The sequence below is a fragment of the Amphiura filiformis genome, chromosome 20 (assembly GCF_039555335.1).
Source record: "Amphiura filiformis chromosome 20, Afil_fr2py, whole genome shotgun sequence".
Classification (NCBI taxonomy): domain Eukaryota; kingdom Metazoa; phylum Echinodermata; class Ophiuroidea; order Amphilepidida; family Amphiuridae; genus Amphiura; species Amphiura filiformis.
The window spans coordinates 4,161,689-4,182,747 of NC_092647.1; the positions used below are offsets into that span (position 1 = coordinate 4,161,689).

Consider the following 21,059-nt stretch of genomic DNA (forward strand, 5'->3'; position numbering starts at 1 on the left):
TTTTGACTCGCACGTGCTCGCCGTATACCAAAAGTATGTCGGTGTGCCGTGGCCTACCATTTTCTTGTAGCTTCTTGTATACACGTCGATGTTTTCATCATTTATACAATAAATCCACATTAGACCCCTAATTTTATTTCAGGAAATAAAAGATTAGATTACCATAAAAACGAAACAGTAATCATTGGTAGGGTCTAATGTCATTTTAACATGGAATTTTCAAGGTTTTTTCTATCGCCATTCTCGCTCAATTAAAAAATATTTTGGCGTATATAAAATTGAAATAAAATTCACTGCCTCATAAACGACATCAAATGTGTCACAATTGGGTATACGAATCGTTATATATGATGTGCAGTTAATATTCATGTTTTCTTTTATACAGAGGATGCTTAAGTTTTGACAGGAAAAATGTTTTCTTGAAAACCCTCTCACTCGGTTATTTCAAAACGGTAACCATGCTTCCCTAGAATGTGCAATAAATTAGCATTAAAATTTGTCTTATTCTAACAGCAAGCGTTTCTAAAATGCAGTATGGCGAAATGTGGTGTAAGAAGGGACATAGTGAAAATATTTTTGAGTGGTCAGTAAAAACTGTTTTTTCACCTTTTGAACATACTTAATAGTGAAAATATTTTTTGCTGGGCAGTAAAATTTTTTTTTACCTTTTTCACTTGCTTAAAAAGTAAAAATATTTCTTGGTGTACACCTTTTTTTTTACTTCTTTTCCCACAGATTATAATCTGTTCTCACAGATTATAATCTGTTCCCAGTTCCCACAGATTACATAATCTGTGATAGAATTCTCCCAAAACGCAAAAGGTCGGGCCCGTATAATAGTAATAATATACTGCGCCAAAAGTATCCTTACATTTGGAAGAAATTGAAAAACGAACCCATATTTGGGTACATTTATTTGTTTAATAGATACACTCTCATCCGGCATATTATGACATCCCATTGAATCCAATGTGACCTCAAGAAGTAAAGTTACAAGTATTTGATTAGATGAAGATCCAGTTTTTAAAAGTGACAAACTGGCCTATTCAAAACTCCACAGACTAGACATCTGGTTTGAGAGTGGTGAATGGCTAATTTATGTGTTTGGCTTTAATATAAAACAAAAGGAACAAAAGAAACGTGAAACAAAAGAACTGACAAATAAAATGTAAGTTATGAAAAGTACAGAGAAGTAAAAACTGAAATAAAAACTGCTTTAAATAAAGCTTCATTGAAGAAACTGTGCTGTTTCTTAGGTGCGCTTGTTGGAATCTTTTTGCGCCTTGTATATAGGCCAGTTTGTCACTTTAAAACTGGACCTTCGTCTATTCAATAACTTGTAACTTTAATTCTTGAGGTCACATTGGATTCAACATGTTCAATATGGTGTCATAATGTGCAGAATTAGATAGTGCATCTATCAAAAAACCAATTTATTCCAACATGGTTCAGTTTTGGAATTGTGATTATTTTTCCAAGTGTAAGGATACTTTTTGACACAGTATAAATCAGTTCATACCTTCTCTTGGTGGAAAATCAGCTGCTGGCTTTATAATCCGTAGGCCTCGACTTGACGCTGCTTTCACTATATTTGATGTAGAATTATGACATAAATAAAATGCTGGTTGAATGTCTAATTCTTGTAGGCGTAGTTCAGTACTAACTAGTGCCTCACGCACCCATGGATCGCGGTACAATTCAAAATGCCCAGGTGGATGCGGCCCATCTTCTCGCATTCCTATATCAAATCGATTCGCCCAAGTCTTGACTTTATCTGGATAAAGTTCGGCAAAATCTCCATAAACAAAGAGCATGACGGGCATTTTTACTCTATACGCTTCCAGAATTGACACAATTTTGCTCGCACGTTTTAAATTCATGCCGATAGCTATAGATATGGCAAGCTTTTTTGCGGTAGTGCCGCACGTTGAATACTTTACTCCGGTATGTCCAGGAGTGTTACGAGGTACCTGTTAGAAAGAAGAAAATTGTTTATTATGTTATTGTATTAAATATGGCCAAAATGTGACGTGTCTCAAAGCTTGCGAAGATTTTGAAGTCCAATATGGAATGCGGGTGTTTTTTCGACTCAACTTTAACTCGAGCAAAATTAGTTTGAGGTGCTCAAAACATTCAAAACTTACATTATTGACAGTGGCTCCGGAACTGGGAGGGGGATTGTAAAATAAAATATATAATTATACGCTAATTTTCCGAGACAAATTCGCACCGCAATAACCATGATAACGCGCGTAGCAGACTTGAGACATGTGTACCTGTCGTCGTCAGCAGAATCTCCCTTATCATGCTTATGTAGAGGCAATATTTGTACTTGCCGAGCGCACCTCTTTATACGTCGCATTTTTGTTTAAAAACACACAATGCGTGTGACGCAAAGCATCGACCGCCGATGCCACAGATTTGGTTTGTACTTCTAGGTTGAAGCAGTATAGATTTGAAATTGATTCACCGCTCAGGTAACCCCATTTGAAATTCACACTCCCTCTGTGGACGATATGGATTTCAACTGAAATAACCTATAGTGCATAGATTTCAAATTCAAATGTAGCTCTGCTGTTGAAATATGTTCAGAATCCTTTTACTTTTGTTGGCAAAATAAACGACAAAACGAGGACAGGGAGATGGAAGGAAGAAAAGAGGAGATACATTCCCATCTCTCTCTTTTGCTCTGTTATTGTTGATTTCATGGCTGTAATTACATTATCGAGTACCTTTATCGGATGCAACTGATCAAAGTCCTCGTATCCTCTGTATTCAGCGGCCCAATCTAACATAGGTTTACCAGCTTTTTTGATATCCTTGGCCACCATGGCTTTTTTTTGTTCCTGTGTCCACCCAGATACTGGCTGAATAACATGGAATTCACCGTAGTATCTATTGGTAGGATAATGATATGATACTAATACTAAAACATTTTCATTATAAATACTAATACTAAAACATTTTCATTGAATTTTTACAAAATGTAAACTTTACAGACAAATTTGTGAGCGGAAAATCGCGGTTGAGAAATCAAACTTGCAGCATAGTACCGAAACTCGCTGCAGAGAGCATAAAATCACTAGGATCCACAACATGTTCATCTATCAGGGCACATTTCTTTAATCTCAATACATTTGTACATTAATTGAATTTTGCACTATGAGTGTTTAATTGAGGTTATTGAAGTATGCCATTTGGATGAGGCAATTGTGGTCCATGGTGAATGCGACCACTGTGATGCGACGTATGTCGCAGCAGAAAAAACGTCAGGAAAATACATTAGGCCCAATAACCAAGTCAAAATAGGTTTACATACTTATCAACCCAGTTGAATGTTCCCTCTGCCATCATCTTCTTCAGTATGTCGAATTCTGCACCCTCGACATCTAATTTGAATATGACGTAATCCTCTTTGTTTGTGTTTTCTCGTATCCATCTTGAAAGATCAATGGTAGGAATAGTGGGTCTAACGGCCAGTTTCCTCTTGCCACCTGAGTTAAAGAATATATAGCTTCAAAACTCAACCGCCAGTTACCCGCTGGCTCTGTCCGGTTTATATTGATTTAAACATTATTGAACGCTATTCAACTGCATTCAACCGCCGGTCAACCGGTGGTCCGGGCTTTGATGCCGAGCTTTGATGCCGCCCCTCAATACCTTTTAAGGTATACCTTTTAAAAATACGTGACGTTGCTTATTTGTATACAAAAGAAAAGAGATCTCGAATACGGGGCCCGTAAAAGAAAAGAAAAGACCTTAATGAAAAGGTTTCTTATTGCCCTGATCGATGTTCGCCCATAAAAAGAAAAGAAAGGATGCCATAATGGGCCCGTTAAAAACAACGAAAGGAGATTTTAGGGGCCCATTGGGACGATTAGGGTATCCTTCTTTGTTTGCAAATGCAAATAAAAATGTTACGTTCTCCACATAGTACATATAGTTGATGCTACCATATCGTCACTACCACGATAATTGCCAAAGTCATTTTTTGTAATTTTGAGAACAAAGTACAAAATGTGGTTCAAGCACGCACCAGTTACGTAATCACTCTAATTACTTCCGATTAAATTAAAGATTAAATATATTTCAATATGTTAAAAACTTATTTTGTACTTGTTCTCAAAATTACAAAAAAAAAACTTTGGCAATTATCGCAGTAGGCTGACGATATAATTATTTATTTATTTGAAATTTCAATGTACCTGTGTTTGTATCATTCTTTTCCGCATCGAATGCAAACAAGGAGCCACCACCCCATTGCATGTCAATTCCATTGTTTAAACCACGGGTTGGTGACCATGCTGATTCCACAAAAGCAGTCATGTTGCCTGCGGAGAGAGAAAGATAAATACAAAAATATTACTATTTGCACAATATTTTTTGTGGGACATGAGAGCGCATCAGACATATCGAATTACATTCTGAATACGAGGAATGTCCTGATGATATCAAATAATTTTGATTTTTTGAAATTGGCGACACAATACAAATTTTATGGCAAATTATTCAAAATTGATATTTTAATTCTTTTTCATATTTAACAGTCCTCGAAGTAAAATTTATAAATCTAATGATATGTAGGCCTATTTAGAGTGTAATGTAGCGGAGAAGAAAAGCCGACGATCATTTGAAAATTTTGACATTTCGTGTTGAAGATACCTAAGACCTAACAAATTTAAAAAAAGGTATATCTATAATAAGGTCAAAATGTTCAATAATGATCGTCGTTTTTTCCTTCCAGCTGCATACACTTTTTTTTATATTTATTATCATTAGATTTATAAATTTTACTTCGAGGACTGGTAAATATTAAAATATAAATTTTAACAATTTGCCATTTGTATTATATCGCGAATTTCAAAATAATCAAAATTATTTGATATCAGAAGGACATTCCTCGTATTCAGAAACAATTCGATACGTCTGATCTGCTCTCATGTCTCGCAAAAAATTAACTTTCTCGTGTCAGTAATTTAGATATTGTTTTTTTATTATATCTCTTAATGTAATGATGAGAAGTATATTAAAATATACATTTTCAGAAAGGAAATGATGCAAGGAATCCAACTAGCATAATAGATTCCTGCGACAATTAATAGTTTTTGAGAACATCTCAAAATTTGATTTTACTTTACTGACTCGAAGAAGGTATACGGATTACAATGTCATAGATGTGCTAATATCGCCTGCTAGTGATTAAGTCCAAAGCCGTGTACTAAAGACAAAATGAGACAATCTGTAATTTCTCTTAATCAATTGTTAATAATTTGCCATACATTTTTTTATTATATCGCGAATTTCAAAAAATAAAAATTATTAGATATTTTGAGGACATTCCTCGTATTCAGAATGCAATTCGATGTCTGATCTGCTCTCATGTCCCACAAAACATTCTCGTGTCAGTAACACATTTTCAGAAAGGAAATGATGCAAATAATCCAACTAGCATAACAGATGTGCTAATATAGCCTGCTAGTGATTAAGCAGAGAAATTAACTATGTATTTGAATGTGGATTCAACTCTGTCAATAAATTATGCTGTTTTCCAAATATTTTATTAAAAAACAACTTAATTACCAATTTAATGACTTACTTTTTAACAATTTTATACTTTATAATTTATATTTGTTACACTTCCGCACTGAATAAACCTTTTTTGTTATCATGTATGCACATAGCACCTTATCATACATAGCACATTTTTTTCGGTATGCACGCAACTTATTGTGAAGTCAGAAAGCAAAACCGGGAAGCAAAAGGACAACGCAAAAGGACAACGCCATTTGCAATTAGAGCAAACAAGTTATCAGTTAATGCAAGCAAAACAAACTATATGTTATTAGGAACGCCTCATATGACATCAGTCAAAGTGCAGCAAGATTAAACATCGTCCTAGACAACACACCTTTGGACCGAGTGAAACATGCCAAATTTTTAGGTGTCTTATATATAGATGAAAACCTCACCTGAAATGTCATATTGACTGTGTTTCCAAAACTTTGTCGAGAAATATTGGTATCATGAACAAATTAAAACACTTTATTCCTGATCGAATATTACATACCCTATATTGTACTTTTATTTTGCCGTACCTCAATTATGGAATTCTAATCTGGGGGAATACATGTAAACTTTACTTAGATAAATTGACCAAATTCCAAAAATTATAGAAGTCATACCCGACCTTTATTGGCCAAATACAACATTTTAAATATAGAAGATATGTATTCTCTTGAACTCGGTGTATTTATGTACAAGAATTCCATACATGAGCTACCTAATTCATTTAATGAGTATTTTACAAAACGTTCTTACATCCATGACTACCCGACAAGACGAAATAATGATCTCCAGTTAACACAAAATAAAAGAGTTTTTTCCGATCATTCCATTTGAACGAGCGGGCCCATGCTTTGGAACTCCCTAGATAAAAAAATTAAAAACTCAAAGTCCATAAAACATTTCCATAAACAGCTTAAACAAAATCTTATCTCTAAGTATATTAGGCCATTCTCGAGCATTGTATTTTGTCATGTATGTTAGTCATGTTTTATTTATATTAATTTGTTGATTTCATAATCTTGTTTTGTTTTTTCGTCAGGGAAAGGCAATTCTCAGGCCTTATTGGCCTTCCTGCCTTTTCCGCCATATTGTGTTTCTTTGGTATTTTCTTGTAATTGATATATTTTTGATGTAGTTGTATATTTTTATATATGGAAATAAACGAATGAATGAATGAATAAGGACAAACACTTATGACGCAGATTAAAGGTTTATATAGTGATCCCATCGAAAGTGTAAACAAAATGAAATTGTGTATAAATTTCCTAAAAGTAAAGAGTATGTCATTAATATTGTCATTAGGTATTTTTTGAAATGTCAAATTGGGTAAAAAACCGAAGAAAACAGCAGCATCGACAGAGTTGAAGCCCCATTCTTACACCTCAAAGGATAAAACTAGAATTGGTTCCTTTTTTTTCTATGCCCATATGCTTCCCACGAGGGTCGAAGGTTATAATAGGGCCAACATTTTGTAATATACCTCAAATTGTAACTCTCATTGCTAGGAATAACAAAATCAATTGTCATATTGCACTCCGGTGCTTAATTCAGGAGTTATAGAGTAAATAAGGTCAAATATTAAACATCTCATGCATAGAAGCCAAACTTTCAAATGAACTCATTCAACAATCCACAGCAGGGAAATTATTTATTTGAGAAATGCACAACCGCAACCTAAAGAATCGGATTAAATCAGGGGTCAAATGTTATGCTTGCACAAAATTATTCATTTGGACATTGTCTGCACAACTCTTAAGGGGACATAACAATATACGAAGATGCACTAAAATTGTGAATTAATTATAATGTTTGAGATTTCTTGTGTTTCATGGGAGTAATTTGAGACCTGTTTCGATGAAATTGGAACATTTTTTAATTTTGACCTCTGTGTTGACGTGAAATTGTTGACATGTGATCGACCATTTAACTCATGAACTAAGCACCGTAGTTAAATATGACAATTGACTTTTTTCCCTGTGATGAGTGGAACAATGTGAGATATCGTAACAGTATGATGAGACTATTTTTTTATGTTTTGGCCCCACTGTGACCTTCAACCCCTCGTGCACTATTTGATGTTGAAGATTATATTTTGAACAATATGAATAAAAGTAGTTGACACTCTTATAGAGGTTGTGCATATGACGTATCATCCCGTAAATATGGCGGACTACTCAAATGCATTCAACAAAAGCATGATTGCAATCTACCGCGACAGTTCTTCTCACACGTATAACAAATGCACTACGATCAAATAGGTTGATGACAACATGGACTGCACTGCGCCATGATTACGGTGAAGGACACAGGTTCAAATCCTCTGTTTGAAGTCAATCGATAAAACCATGCAGGGCCTCTATTATAATAGCTGTTGAAATCCATCTGGAGTGGCATTTAGCCCTCGTCATATCTGTGGTCCCTCATTCATTCATTCATTCATTCATTCATTCATTCATTCATTCATTCATTCATTCATTCATTCATTCATTCATTCATTCATTCCAGTCTTTTCTTACCCTGTTTACATTTAGAGTTGGAGAATATAAGATGACCTACCTGACCAATGACAATACCAAATTGTATAAAGCAACAAGTATTGAACTTGGACTTACTTGGAGTTATTGCTTTCCTCCCTCGGATCCTGGGAACCTTGGAGCTAGCAGCCGTTTCACCATGGAAGTCCATATGCCTCTGTTTGTGACCATACTCCTTGCATTGTAGATTGACATCTTGGCAACTGCTTTTTATGCTGTCAAGTCAGCGCTTTGGGGGTCTACCTCTAGGCCTGTGTCCAGGTATTCTACATTCAAGGGCATGTTTAGGGTATCTGTCCTTTGGCATCCGTACGATGTATCCAAAGTACAGTAGAACAGTTGTTTGGCTTTGATTTTGTCTAGTATTGTGACCTGGCTGCTTGTTGCCTCTCTTATTGATGTGTTCCGTAGCCTATCTCTTCTGGAGACTCCCATTATCCACCTTAAACAAGACATCTCGAACACCAACAATCTCTTCTCGTCTCTTTTCTTGAGCGTCCAAGCTTCTGCCCCATATGTTGCTATTGACAAGATTAGCACCTGGTAGAGTTCCATTTTGGTGTTGATACTAATTTCTTTTGACTTCCATATTGTGGTTAACTTCCGCATGCTTCCCATTGCCAGTCCAATCCTCCGTTTGATGTCTTCCGTACTGGTTGAATTCTCTGTGATAACTCCTCCCAGGTAGGTGAAGGTTTGGACTTGCTTCAGTTGGTCACTTTCTATGAAGATGGTTATTGGGTGGCTAACTTTGTTGATGATCTGAACTTCAGTTTTCCCCTTATTTATAGTGAGGCCAAATTTCTTGATTTGAGTGTGGACTAGAATTACAAGTGATTGAAGATCTTCCTCTGAATCTGCCATTAAAACAATGTCATCGGCAAACCGCAGGTTGTAGAGGGTGCAGTGTTGCCTTGGATTTTGATGCCAGTGTCCTGGATTGCTAAACTGATGACTAATTCCAGTAGTATGTTGAATAACTGTGGCGATAGGATGCAACCTTGCCTTACTCCTGTGGCCACTGAGCCACTGAACCACTCTGTGATATCTTTGTCCACCCTCACTGCACTTTTCGATGTGCCATACAAAGCCTGTAAGAGTCGAACTATCTTGTCCGGGTAACCTAGGTGCTTCATTGCTGCCCATAGTCCATCTTGCCACACGGTGTCAAAGGTCTTCTGGTAATCTATGTACCAGAGATACAACGCCTTGTCTATTTCAGTGTATTTTTCTGTCATTTGTCTTTATAATGTAAAAAGCTGGTCAACAGTGCTACGGCCTGGTCTAAACCCTGCTTGTGATTCGGAGAGTATCTCCTCGGTTTGCTTTTTCATCCGGCTGTGAAGTATGCTGCAGAAGACTTTCCCTGCGAGACTTAGTAGGCTTATGCCTCTATAGTTGGCACAATCTAATTTGTCCTTCTTTTTGAAAATGGGAACAATGATTGCTTTGCCCCAGTCCTCTGGTACACATTCGGATTCCCAGATCCTTCGGTATAATTTATGAATCATGTATATTCCTGTATCACCAACAGCTTATAATTCCTCTGCTGTGATACTATCATGTCCAGCTGCTTCCCTTCCTTAAGGTGTTTCAAGGCTAGTTCCACTTCCTCTCTGAGTATTCCTGGTTCAGGATCACTGGATTTTTTCCTCGTCAGTGAGAATATTTCCTGCTTTATCTTTTACACTTTTCATCAGGAGAGTTTGTTTCCCTGTTAGGGTTTTGATTGTTTGGTAGACCTGTCTAGTTTTAGAGGCTTGGTGGCAATGATTTACCTCCTTGGACAGATTGTTGATCCAGATGTCCTTACACTGTTTTGACTGTCTTTTGATCTCTCTGTTCAGGAAGTTGTATCTACTGTTTTTTGAGTTGTCTGTAAGCTTTTGTTGCTTAATCTCTCTCCTTTCGTCACATAATTTGAGTACTTCTGCTGAAATCCAAGGCTTTTGTGGCTTTGGTTTCTTGAGGCCAAGTACTTTTTCAGATGTTTCCTTGAAGCTTTGTTTTATTGAGTCCCATAGGTCTTCCACCTCAAGATCCTTGTCTGGTACATCTAGAAGTGGTTCAAATCTGCCCCATATTTGGATCTCAAATGTACTTCTGGTTGTAGAATCCTGAAGTTTTTGAATATCATATTTATTCTGTCTCAATGGTTTGGGCTTGACTTTAAGTCTAAGCTTGAAGTTGGCGAGTACCAATTGGTGGTTGGAACCTGTGTCAACACTGGGAAAACTTCTGGCCATAGAAATGCTACTTTTCCACCTTTGCTTTATCAGGATGAAATCAATCTTGTTCTTGGTTTTACCATCTGGGGACTCCCACGTCCACTCTCTGCTTTCCTGTTTCTGCTTGAATCAGGTGTTAGAAATACATAGGTCATTTTGTGCACAAAAGTTTAGCAGTCTTTCTCCTCTTTCATTGGACTCTCCATATCCAAATTTACCCAGTATTCCATTCCATGATTCCCAGTCAACTTTGGAATTAAAATCTCCCATTGTGATCAAGATGTCTTGTAAAGATGTATTGTCAATAGTCTGTTGCAGCTGATCGTAAAATTGATCCGCTTCTTCTTCGGTTGATGAGGAAGTTAGACCATACGCTTGAATAATTGTCGCTGCACCAATTTGTGTGCGAAGTCTGGCTGATATCAGTCTCTCTGAGATTAGGTTATAACCCATCAGTGATCGTTGAGCTGTCTTGTTGAGGATGATAGCAACTCCTTTTCTGTGGATGGACTCATTTCCTGAGCTCAATATTTGATACCCATCTTGTGGGTTTCTGAGATCCCAAGTATTTCCCATTGCAGATGATCTAACTCATGTAAAAGGTGTTCCAAGTTTCCCTCTTGGTGGAGTGTCCTTACATTCCACGTACCTATACCTATGTTTTCGTCGCATTTAATAAGGTTCTATTCCCATCAGGTTTGTCAGCATCAGTCCTTCTAATTGGGGTTCGGGATGGTGTTCGCCCTGCTGTAGGAGGACCATCATTCCTTCCGATTAGGTTTAGGGCTGATGCATCATGATGCTCTGTTTCTTGCAGGTTCTGAGGTCGTGGAGTTAGTCTATTAGTCGGGGCTTTAACCCGAGTGCTATTGGATTTCTTCATGGTTTTCGGGTTTCAGTGTTTTTTTACCATGGTAGAGCGAAGGACCTTGACTTCTCTCCCTACAGGTCACTACAGATGTTTAATGTAGATTTCTTGAAACTGTAAGATGTCACTACAGTAAGCAAGCAATACTCTATAACCTTCAGACTGCTCCAACAGCCTTCAGGTCATAGAGTATTGCCCCCAGAGCCCCCCGTCTGTTAACTATGCCGCAAGGCAAAGCCGCAACAGGTGATACGCGATTGACTAGCAATCTTCGTGAACGTGGGGGTTGGTAACTACAGAGAGGCGATTAGGTACAGGAGGGCTGATGGTATTGCCTCCTGCGCCCACAACCTTATAGTATAGTAAGAATAGCAAAGCAAGCAAAGGGTAAGTAGCATACGAAAGGGAGGCAAGGGCATGCATGGAGAAAGAGGGGTTAGGAATGGAGAGCACAGCAAAGGTTGGAAGTGCGCGTCATGCAGTCAATTAACACCCTTCAAGTATTGAAAAGCTGCATATTCGCGCTAAAACATTTATAACACTTGCGGGCAAAAGATGAAATAATGAACGATTCAGTAGCTTTCAGTATACCTACCGTCTATGCCAGCAACTCCTTCCGGACAATGTAACACGTGTCTTTCATATGGACTGAAATATGGCGCCAAACGCTCATCAATTTCAAAAGAGTGAATTATAAAATCTCGTCCCCCAGGGTACGTATTCCTAAACAATTCCACGGTAGAAGCGACATTAGCACCACAGTCGAGGAAAATTTTCCGCTGCTTCGGTTTCTCATCGATTGTTTCTTGCCTGAAAAGGAAGAAAATATCATAAAAGGTCAAAGGTGAGATTGAGAATTGATTAAGGGCTCGGATACCGACGTTTTCACATATTTTTATGGGACCTGAGACATATCGAATTACATTTTGAATAAGAGGAATGTCCATCTGATATCAACTAATTTAGATTTTTTTAAATTCGCGTTATAATACAAATATTATGGTAAATGATTAGAAAGTAATATTTTTGAAATTTAAAAGTCCGCGAAGTAAATTTTATATATCTAATGATATGTATTTAAAGTGTATGTAGCTGGGATCAAAAGCCGTCCATTATATGAACATTTTGACCTTCCGTAATGAAAATATAGATTTTTCCCAAAAACACCAAAAAGTAGGTCTTTTTGGGAAAAATGTATAGCTTCAATATGAAAGGTCAAAATGTTCATATGACGGACGGTTTTTGATCGCAGCTACATACACTTTAAGTACATATCATTATATATATTTCTTCAAAATACATGATCGCATTCCGAAATGAGTCACATGTCGGTAAGTCGTGTATCGTATCCTTAACAACATTTGTAAGACTTGTTCTAGGAATATTGGTGTCTTAAAAGGCATGGGGTATGGGCGAACTTGAAGTTCAGGTATCTGGAGATGGGAAGCAACGAGTTACGCCAAATCATAGCGGCAGGTAGTGACTGGGTCGCCGAGTGCGAATATGTGGAATATTTTGGTAGGTTGGTGTTTGTTTTAATTTTTGGGGTGCAATTATTGAGGAAACTGCAAACCCAAGGAACGATAGCCCCCCCGACCCCCAAAGCAATCAACTTTTTTCAACAGCTATATTGTGATTTACCAGGTCAAATGCCTTGGAGAAGTCCGTGAGGACTACCGTTCCTACATTGTTGCGTTTGAACTTTGGAAAAGTGTGTGCACAAGATTGATTAGGTAATGAGATGTTGATATACCACTGACATTCCCAAATTGATTAATATCTATGTATGGTTCAAAGTCATACACAATCCATTTTGCCACAATCCCTTCGGCAACCTTAGCAAAAATATCAGTAAGTGATATATGCCTCATTTTATCAATGCTGGGTGGGTGTTCCTTTGGAATGGGGACAACAATGGCAGATTTCCACTAGTGTGGCACAATTCCCTCCTCAAAAGAACAATTCAACACATCTGTTAAAGGGCCAATCAGTTCATAAGCAAATTCCTTTATGATTTTGGGAGGAATTCCATCCGGGCCACTTGATTTTGAAGGTTTCACAGCGGGCAAAAAGGTTGGAAGCTCAGAATGATCCAAGGGATTAACATGGGAGGATACGCTCACAAACTTGGAATTAATGGCATTAGCCATTGCCTTGTGGTTAGCCCTATCCACTCCTGGGATGTGCATGTCAAGATCAGAATTGCTGGAATTAAGCATACACTTGATTTGTTGATACCATTTACGAGGTTCAGTCTTTTGCAACTTTCTCACTCTGACCGCATTGTAATTCACTTTAGCTTTGTCAATTTCTCTTTTCACCTCATTACGCAACTGGCGCCATTTGAGGTTTCATGAGCTTCAAATGCTGCTTGACGTTTTGATATGAGTTTCTTTATACGTGGAGTGATCCACGGTTTATCAGTCTGATGAATTTTGAGTAATTGAAAAGGAAAGTAAAGTTACATACCCTTGTTTAACACAGAATGCAGAGCATCCGTTTTATTTTGAGTACCATTGCATTCGTGGACCTCACTCCAACTCTGATCCTGAATCCATCTACCAAATGCTCTGATATTATCATCACGAAAAGGCCGTGTAATCCTGGACTTAACTGTGTTCTTAGCAGTAGTGTTTTAGGCTTCCATAGAACACATGCATGATCACTTTTACCAATTGATGAGAGAGCAGATGGTGGTAAATAATGGGTTTCATATTAGTTAGAATGAGATCCAGGGTTGCCTGGCCTCGAGTAGGAAATGTGATTATCTGATTAAGATCATTACCACGAGTTATAGCATTTATGTTCATTCGGTTGTAATCACCAGAAATACAGAACCCCATTTCAGGATAACGAGTGCGAAGATGGTCAGTCGTTTCGATAAGGTGCTTCTCGAGAACAGGTTGGAAAGGGGAATCAGTTACTATGTAAACGCAACAGAAAGTTATAGCTGATATTCCTCTTGGTAATAGGATAAGTATTTTTTCTAGGATAACTATTTTTTCTGCGATAAATATTTTTTCTGGGATAAATTTTTTTCTGGGAAAGATATTTTTGTCTGGGAAAATATTGGCGGGCCCTCATGGTACACCGTATATTTTAATTTTGTAATCTATGTAAATTAATTTATATGTTTGCATGTTTGCGTAGGTCTATAATCCTGAATTTTGAAACTTTAATGTCTGCAAAAATTGGAAGTCATTCCATATTTAACTAAATTTAATCTATCTGTATTGTAATTAATTCCTAGAGTTCACGGGTCATTCGATCATTAAAAGTACAATGGAAATTGTTCAAGTTTCTTTTCATGAATCACGTACCAATGTATACATAAACCGGCCCCGGAGGTATGAATCATTCCTGTTAACAATTGACATAATTATTATTTGTCAATGCATTGTATATAGTAAAATTCTTTTGCACTCTTGCGTTTTAATAATGAGTATTCGTTACACTTCAAACTGCAATTAACATTGTGGTTTTTTTGGCCAAAATTTTTTAAAGAAAAAATCTAACTCCAACATTTTTATCTAAAAAACATCAAGTTCCTAGCTCATTATCCTGGGTCCATAGACTGCCCTGAAATTTGACACCTTCAAATCCAAGATGGCCGCCAATTGAATATGCAAATTTGGTGAAAATTGTGTTTTTTTCCTTCTTTTTATTGAACCAAAGGTCCTACAGACCAAAGGGTCTTCCCTTAAAGTCATAATATGACTTTAATTCAAACTTGCCCTGGAATATAATGTTAATGTTGAACTTCGGAAAATACTTAATTTGATATAAATTATATAAAACACTGCTAAATCCTTAAAAAGATACATGATCCCTTTCGACATGTTCAACTCCCTCAACTCCCGCCTTCCGAGATTTTGTTGAGCTTGTTTATAGTAATACGCCTGATGAAGGCAATTTATTGCACATGGAAACACAATTTCCACACATTTTCCGACATACTAAGTGCCCCTTGCTACTGATAGTGTAAATACTACAAAGATGGAAATTAGTATCATTTTGGCCTACAATTTTATTAAACTGCCTTATGGCGAATCTTACCATGCTTACAGGGGTCCCATCAAGTCTTGCTGTTTTTCTTTCTTTCTTTTTTACTCTTTTCCCCATACTTCATTTTCGCTTTTGCTCGGGGCCCCTGAGCCCTCGGGGCCCATGGACGCCCCTTGTAACGCCACTGCTAATATATGCTAAATAATGGATAAGTTGGCCATACTGCAGTTACTGTTCATTTTCCTACACACAATACACAGTACTCTCACCATTGACGCGTGACCTCTACAAACAGTGTATGCTATAGGTATAGGGCATTGCCTAGTTAACGTCACTGTGTGAAAAATAACCGGCCAATATTTAAAGTACTCCCTGCAATTCTAGAAAATATAGTTTTGTAACGAGTCCTAAATTTTTAGAATTGTGTTTGGAAATATTCGCACTTTGGCGTTTTAGGAAGGAAGGGCACAGCACGGCCTGTACCGCTCTCTTGCGAAGGGCATTAAAGCTAAACCACTTGACGGATATTTTTTGTACTTGATGTTAGTCAAGAATAATGAATACATTACATGTAGGCTAAAAACTGAATAGGTTGGGCATTTGCAAATGGTCGTACCTCCCTGATATGTAAATAGGAGATAACACACACAAAATGAAGAAATTATTTCCAAACCAAACCGTGTTAGGTCTACAACCATTATGTTTCTCATTTTCAAGTATGCTGGTTAACAATATGCAGACTATTGTCTCATTTGGGAAACAAAGGCCCACACAGTATTGTTACCTTGTTTGCTTTATAATCGTTCACCCAACTGAAACTATAATACCAGCTCATTGCAATATCGCACAGGTAAAACAGAAACATGTGTAGTGTGGATTTAACCAGAGAAGATCTGATTTAACATAGTGTTGAGCTGTTTTCAATGAGTGTTATCTTGGTTTAATAGCCTTTAATGGGGTTTAAGTCCTGCAAAGGTCGTGGTGAATTCTACTGTAGACATAACTGCATCATGCTCACTATAAATACGCTCAGTGGGTCGAATTTAGAGATAATTGACCCCGGGATTGACATCCGATTGCAGTTGCCTCTTTTTTTGACCATTGACCTTTTCGGTAAATCCTATAAGCCCTTGCGAGTAGACCTGAGGTGTCGTCATTTGATGTCAGGTCAATGCATCGGCGTCAAACTTTTTCCCTTCTTCCCATCATGCACTATTCCAGGGGTATGAGTGTCGCAAAATACATCATCTCCCCGTTGGAGTACAGAGTTATGTTCATTACGTTCTGGAATACGGACATTTTGGCTGGTGCCTTCATCACAAAAAAGGAATCACCAATAATCATGATAATGGCGCACGATCACTAATACCTTTCGGGGGCAAAAACAACATTTCTATGCCTTAGGGAACAAACCAAAAGATCGATGACGTCCTATAAACGAAACTAGTTTCGTTTAGGCCTCGCATCCATAGGCTGTTCCCTTGCGGCGTGTGCCCTTGTTCCGTGTTTACTTTTTCCCATGTGACCTGCCACACAGACAACGAACCGTAGCGGCCACTAAGCAAAACAAAGGTTCGTTGTCTGAAAGAACCATCTTTTGGTTTGTTCCCTTATTGTCATGGTGTCGTCGCGACAAAAAGTTTCCTGTTATTGAAACCTAACTTTGTATATATTTTATAGACCTAGAGGTGAAAAACTAATGACGGGACACGCAGTGATATGGTCGGCGTCCGTTTCACTTTTTTTCGGAGATGAAAATAAAACGTAAACAATAATCTCTTACACAGATGTTCTGCATCGCTCCGTAACTACATCGTGTATTCAATAATTGCATAATTAGTAACATCGATGGCCTTTACGATAATCCGCATATATGGAATCAGTATGCCCATATTAAGACAAAATAATTGCAAAGACCATCGGATGCACACGATCTATGAGGTTACTTGACTACGTCATGGCCATGCGTTTTGAGTTGGGCCGGTAATGCGTTACATGTTTTTGCGAGATGAAAATTGCATGTTTTTCGTTTAGATACGAATATCTTTCACATATTATACCCAACATATATAAAAGTAGTATACATTTTCTGGCTGCAAATGAACCAAGGAATCCAAAAATGCACTTTAAAATGACACAGGGTGTAACACTAAGGAGTTATGAAACTGAAAATACCAAATATTTTAGGGAAAAAATGTAAAATTTGACAAATTAAAAAAAAAGTTAGCTTCACCCCACATATTTAAAAGTTCCATATTTGAATTCCTCTCAGTCAGAGCTTTAAATACATATATAACATCATAGGGTTCAATAAAATTAAAATGATTTTGCGCCAGCCTCTTTCAAGGCATATTTTCTCATTGACTTCAATGTGTAACCCGAACGGAAAATAAAATATGCAAAATTGCTTCTCAAAGCAAATTAAATTACCTGGAATATGATTGTATGGTGTTATAGTATGCAGTTTAAAGTGAATTGTAAAAATGTGAAAAAGAAATGGACCTCTTGCATCATATGACCCTGGGGGTCACTTTTATTAAATTTGCTCCTCCTGATCCTCCTCCTCCTGATCCTCCTCCACCCCGCACAGTATGCTAATTAGATGCAAATTATTCAAATGTTAATAACTTTTTACAACTTTTTTAAGGTTTACTGTATTGGTCTCATCACAAGCTTTAATTTGACACCAAATTTAACTACATAGGCTGCATATTAACTGAGAAAATTAAAAAGATGAACCCTAAATTGCCGCGCGCATGTAACATCTCCACCTATTTACTGGCCCAACTCAAAACGCATGGCCACATACCCTCCTGGAATAATGCATTGTGGCAAGAGGGAAAAAGTTCAATATCTACCTCGAGTCACCGGCACTAGCTTTGAAGATCAGCGTGTGCTGCGTTGGCTTAACATAGTTTCTTGCGTGTACATATGCGGCACGTTTATAGCGCGCGTAAAAGTATGCACACGCACCAAGTAACGCTAAGCTAACGCAGAACACGCTGAACTTCAAAGCTAGTACCGGTGACTCGAGGTAGATAAAGGCCTGCAGACTATACTCGCAAAGGCTTATGAGATTTACCGAAAAGATCAATTGATCCCCGAGAAGACGCGTCATTCTCCAAAAGTAGCCTAATTCGGCAGCTAAGCTACAGCACATCAGTGCCACATCACTAAATCTTCCCCCAAATTTGATGACATTGACAATTGTTGGCGCTAATTGTTGATCACATCCGCCAAGTTTGATGATAATTGACATAGGATGACCTTGAACATTTTCGGTTCTCACATCCACCAAGTGACAATCCAACACACCATAAAACAAGTAATGGCGCGCCCTTGGGGTGATAATTACCGGGAATAATTATCACTTTTTATTCTGTGTTTTAAATTATGGAGGGGTTGATAGAATGAAAGGGTGCAAAACCTTTTGAAAATCAGTTGATGGTAACCCCCTGTACATAGGGTCTCTGAATACCCTCTACACTCCCTGTAGATTCTATGAAAAATGCAAAAATCTAAATGGCAATCTTATTGAGGCAATTGCCAAAATGTATTTCAATTGACTTAAAACAACCCCCTAAAGCATTTAAAAATTACATCGAATTGCCCTTTTGGTCTCCCAGGGAAGATTTAGCTATTAATTATGCTATTTTATCATATTTATTGACTAATCCTATATATTCATTTTCGGGTTAAACGGGTGTCAAGACCGTAATATAGTTACTGCTTGAAATGTTTTTGTTGTTCATTTTAGGTTAATTAGAATACAATCATGCTGAGCATAGCCTGAATTAAGATTTCCATATTGACTCTATGTGCATGGGGTATTCAGACCCTTTGTACAAAGTGGGTTAACATCAACTGATTCTAGATATTTTGCACCTCTGATATTCTACCAACCCTCTTCATAATTCAAAATGCAGTGAAAAATAAAAAGTGGAAAATTCCATTTCATCACCCCTACACCAAACCAACAAACATTAACGCTAACATTAATTTTACACCTTCCTGTAAACTCTCTAATTAATAACTCTAAATTGTTCTGCCTTTTCTGATATTTCCATGCATGTGGTCATTTCGGGTCATTTCTGTTGTCTGTTTTCCTGCTACCAGGTGTCTGACCCAATTGGGTGGGGGTCTCAGCCCTGGGGGTCCTTGGTAAAAAAAAGTTGTAAAGTACAGTAATACGAAAATATTGATTTTTATTGTTAAAAAATAGATTTTGGACTCCTGGTGACCACACTTTTTACGATGATGATATAAAGTCCACAGAATTAAAATTATAATTCTGTGTATATGGAGCAAATCATGCATCGTTTTGTCTGCTCAGCTTTGAAAAACAAACGGCGGTAGGCCAACCCAGCAAACACAAAATATTGTATAGAAATGTCGGGTTATATAAAAGGTATAAAATGTCTTAATAACATTTTGGCAAACTTGTAGACTTGTAGACCGTAGTCCACTTGCCCATTGTGCATACTCTGTATTGTATTAATTTGTGTACAATCGGTAGATTTTCATATCAGACCTTTACAGTCACCGTATTCCCTCTGTTTGTTAGCTTCTCAAGTGATTTTACTCGGAATTTCGGGATCAGTAACTTTTTTTATAACATTCGGCGAAACGTCAGACAAAACCCAATATTGACAAACAATAAATTGAAGGGATACGTGAATAAAAAAAAAAAAAACAAATATAGATAATAAATAAAAACACAAAAAGGCACCAAAACATGCTAAACAGACAAAAAGAAGCAAAAGGAAATAGCAGGGAAAATACACAAAGATACTGGCTAAATAAGGGATTGGATAGCCAATTTGTAGGCCTGAAGGGACGATGGCTTCGGGTCAAAGTACTTGAACTGGTAGATTCCAAAAGATACGTTGTATTAAATAATATAAGAATACGTATACTTTACTTTTCATGATTAATAACATATCTTCATTTGTCAAAATTCGACTATGGCATAGTCTAGTAAACTTACTGCAAAACATTTAACATTAATATTATTTGATGTGTTGACAAATTATTTTGCAAAAATGTTTGCCAACAAAATTTTACAATGACATTTTACAACATTTACAAAAAAATTCATTTGTAGTATTTTTTCATACAAAACGTTTTACAGCCCGGTACGATAAATGTTTTAAAAGGCGTTGACCAAAACCAAAACACGTCTTTATACCAAGTTTAATGTAAAAACATTTTGTTTGTGTTTATTATAGGTATTTATGATTTATGAAGTTATATTTACGTTGTTTGGATTCGATAATAAAATTTGTAAAACTAACCTTACAATTTGGGGCTCTGGTACACGGCTTGTGGAAATAGAAGGCACGGTCTGGTTCATAGGACTTACGTCAATAAGCAATAGTAAAAATAAAGCTCCGATGGAAGCTCCAATAAGAAACGTTAGTATTTCCTTCTTTGAAAAACATGCGTCAGCCATGGTTTCATCGATTGCTAGCAGTGTATCAACCACTATCACTTATTACAATATATTATTTTCCTGTGCTTCACCATAATTGTTATCATGTATTTAGCTTCTAACGTGACATTGCATTTACCATGAAAACACTGCCGTTGGCTGCGCTAAACCAGGCATATCGACATGACAATATGTATGGCTACCACTTTAAAAAAAACTTAAAAAAAGAAAAAAGAAAAAGCGCAGCAGAAAGACGTTATTTAATGTTTCAAAAACGAAAAAAAAACTATGTTAAAATCGAACAACGCATTCACTGTGATATAGTGTCAATTCCAAGATGCTTGTAATGCACCTATCAATTGCAATCCGCGCCCCGGGGACCCTGGCCATAGCAAGGCACTAGCTGGGACTTTCCACAGGACTTCCAA

At 37.1% G+C, this 21,059-nt stretch overlaps 1 protein-coding gene across 1 annotated transcript in view; it reads right to left on the bottom strand.

Annotated features, from left to right (window-relative positions):
* LOC140142642 (uncharacterized) overlaps positions 1 to 20,707 on the bottom strand; it is a 30,538-nt gene extending 9,831 nt beyond the window's left edge. The window contains 6 exon segments of the mRNA XM_072164644.1: positions 1,520 to 1,970; positions 2,733 to 2,895; positions 3,320 to 3,494; positions 4,206 to 4,331; positions 11,791 to 12,005; positions 20,495 to 20,707. Coding sequence (XP_072020745.1) covers positions 1,520 to 1,970; positions 2,733 to 2,895; positions 3,320 to 3,494; positions 4,206 to 4,331; positions 11,791 to 12,005; positions 20,495 to 20,652 — 1,288 coding nt within the window. The 5' untranslated portion in view covers positions 20,653 to 20,707.
* Between the last annotated feature and the right edge of the window lie 352 nt (positions 20,708 to 21,059).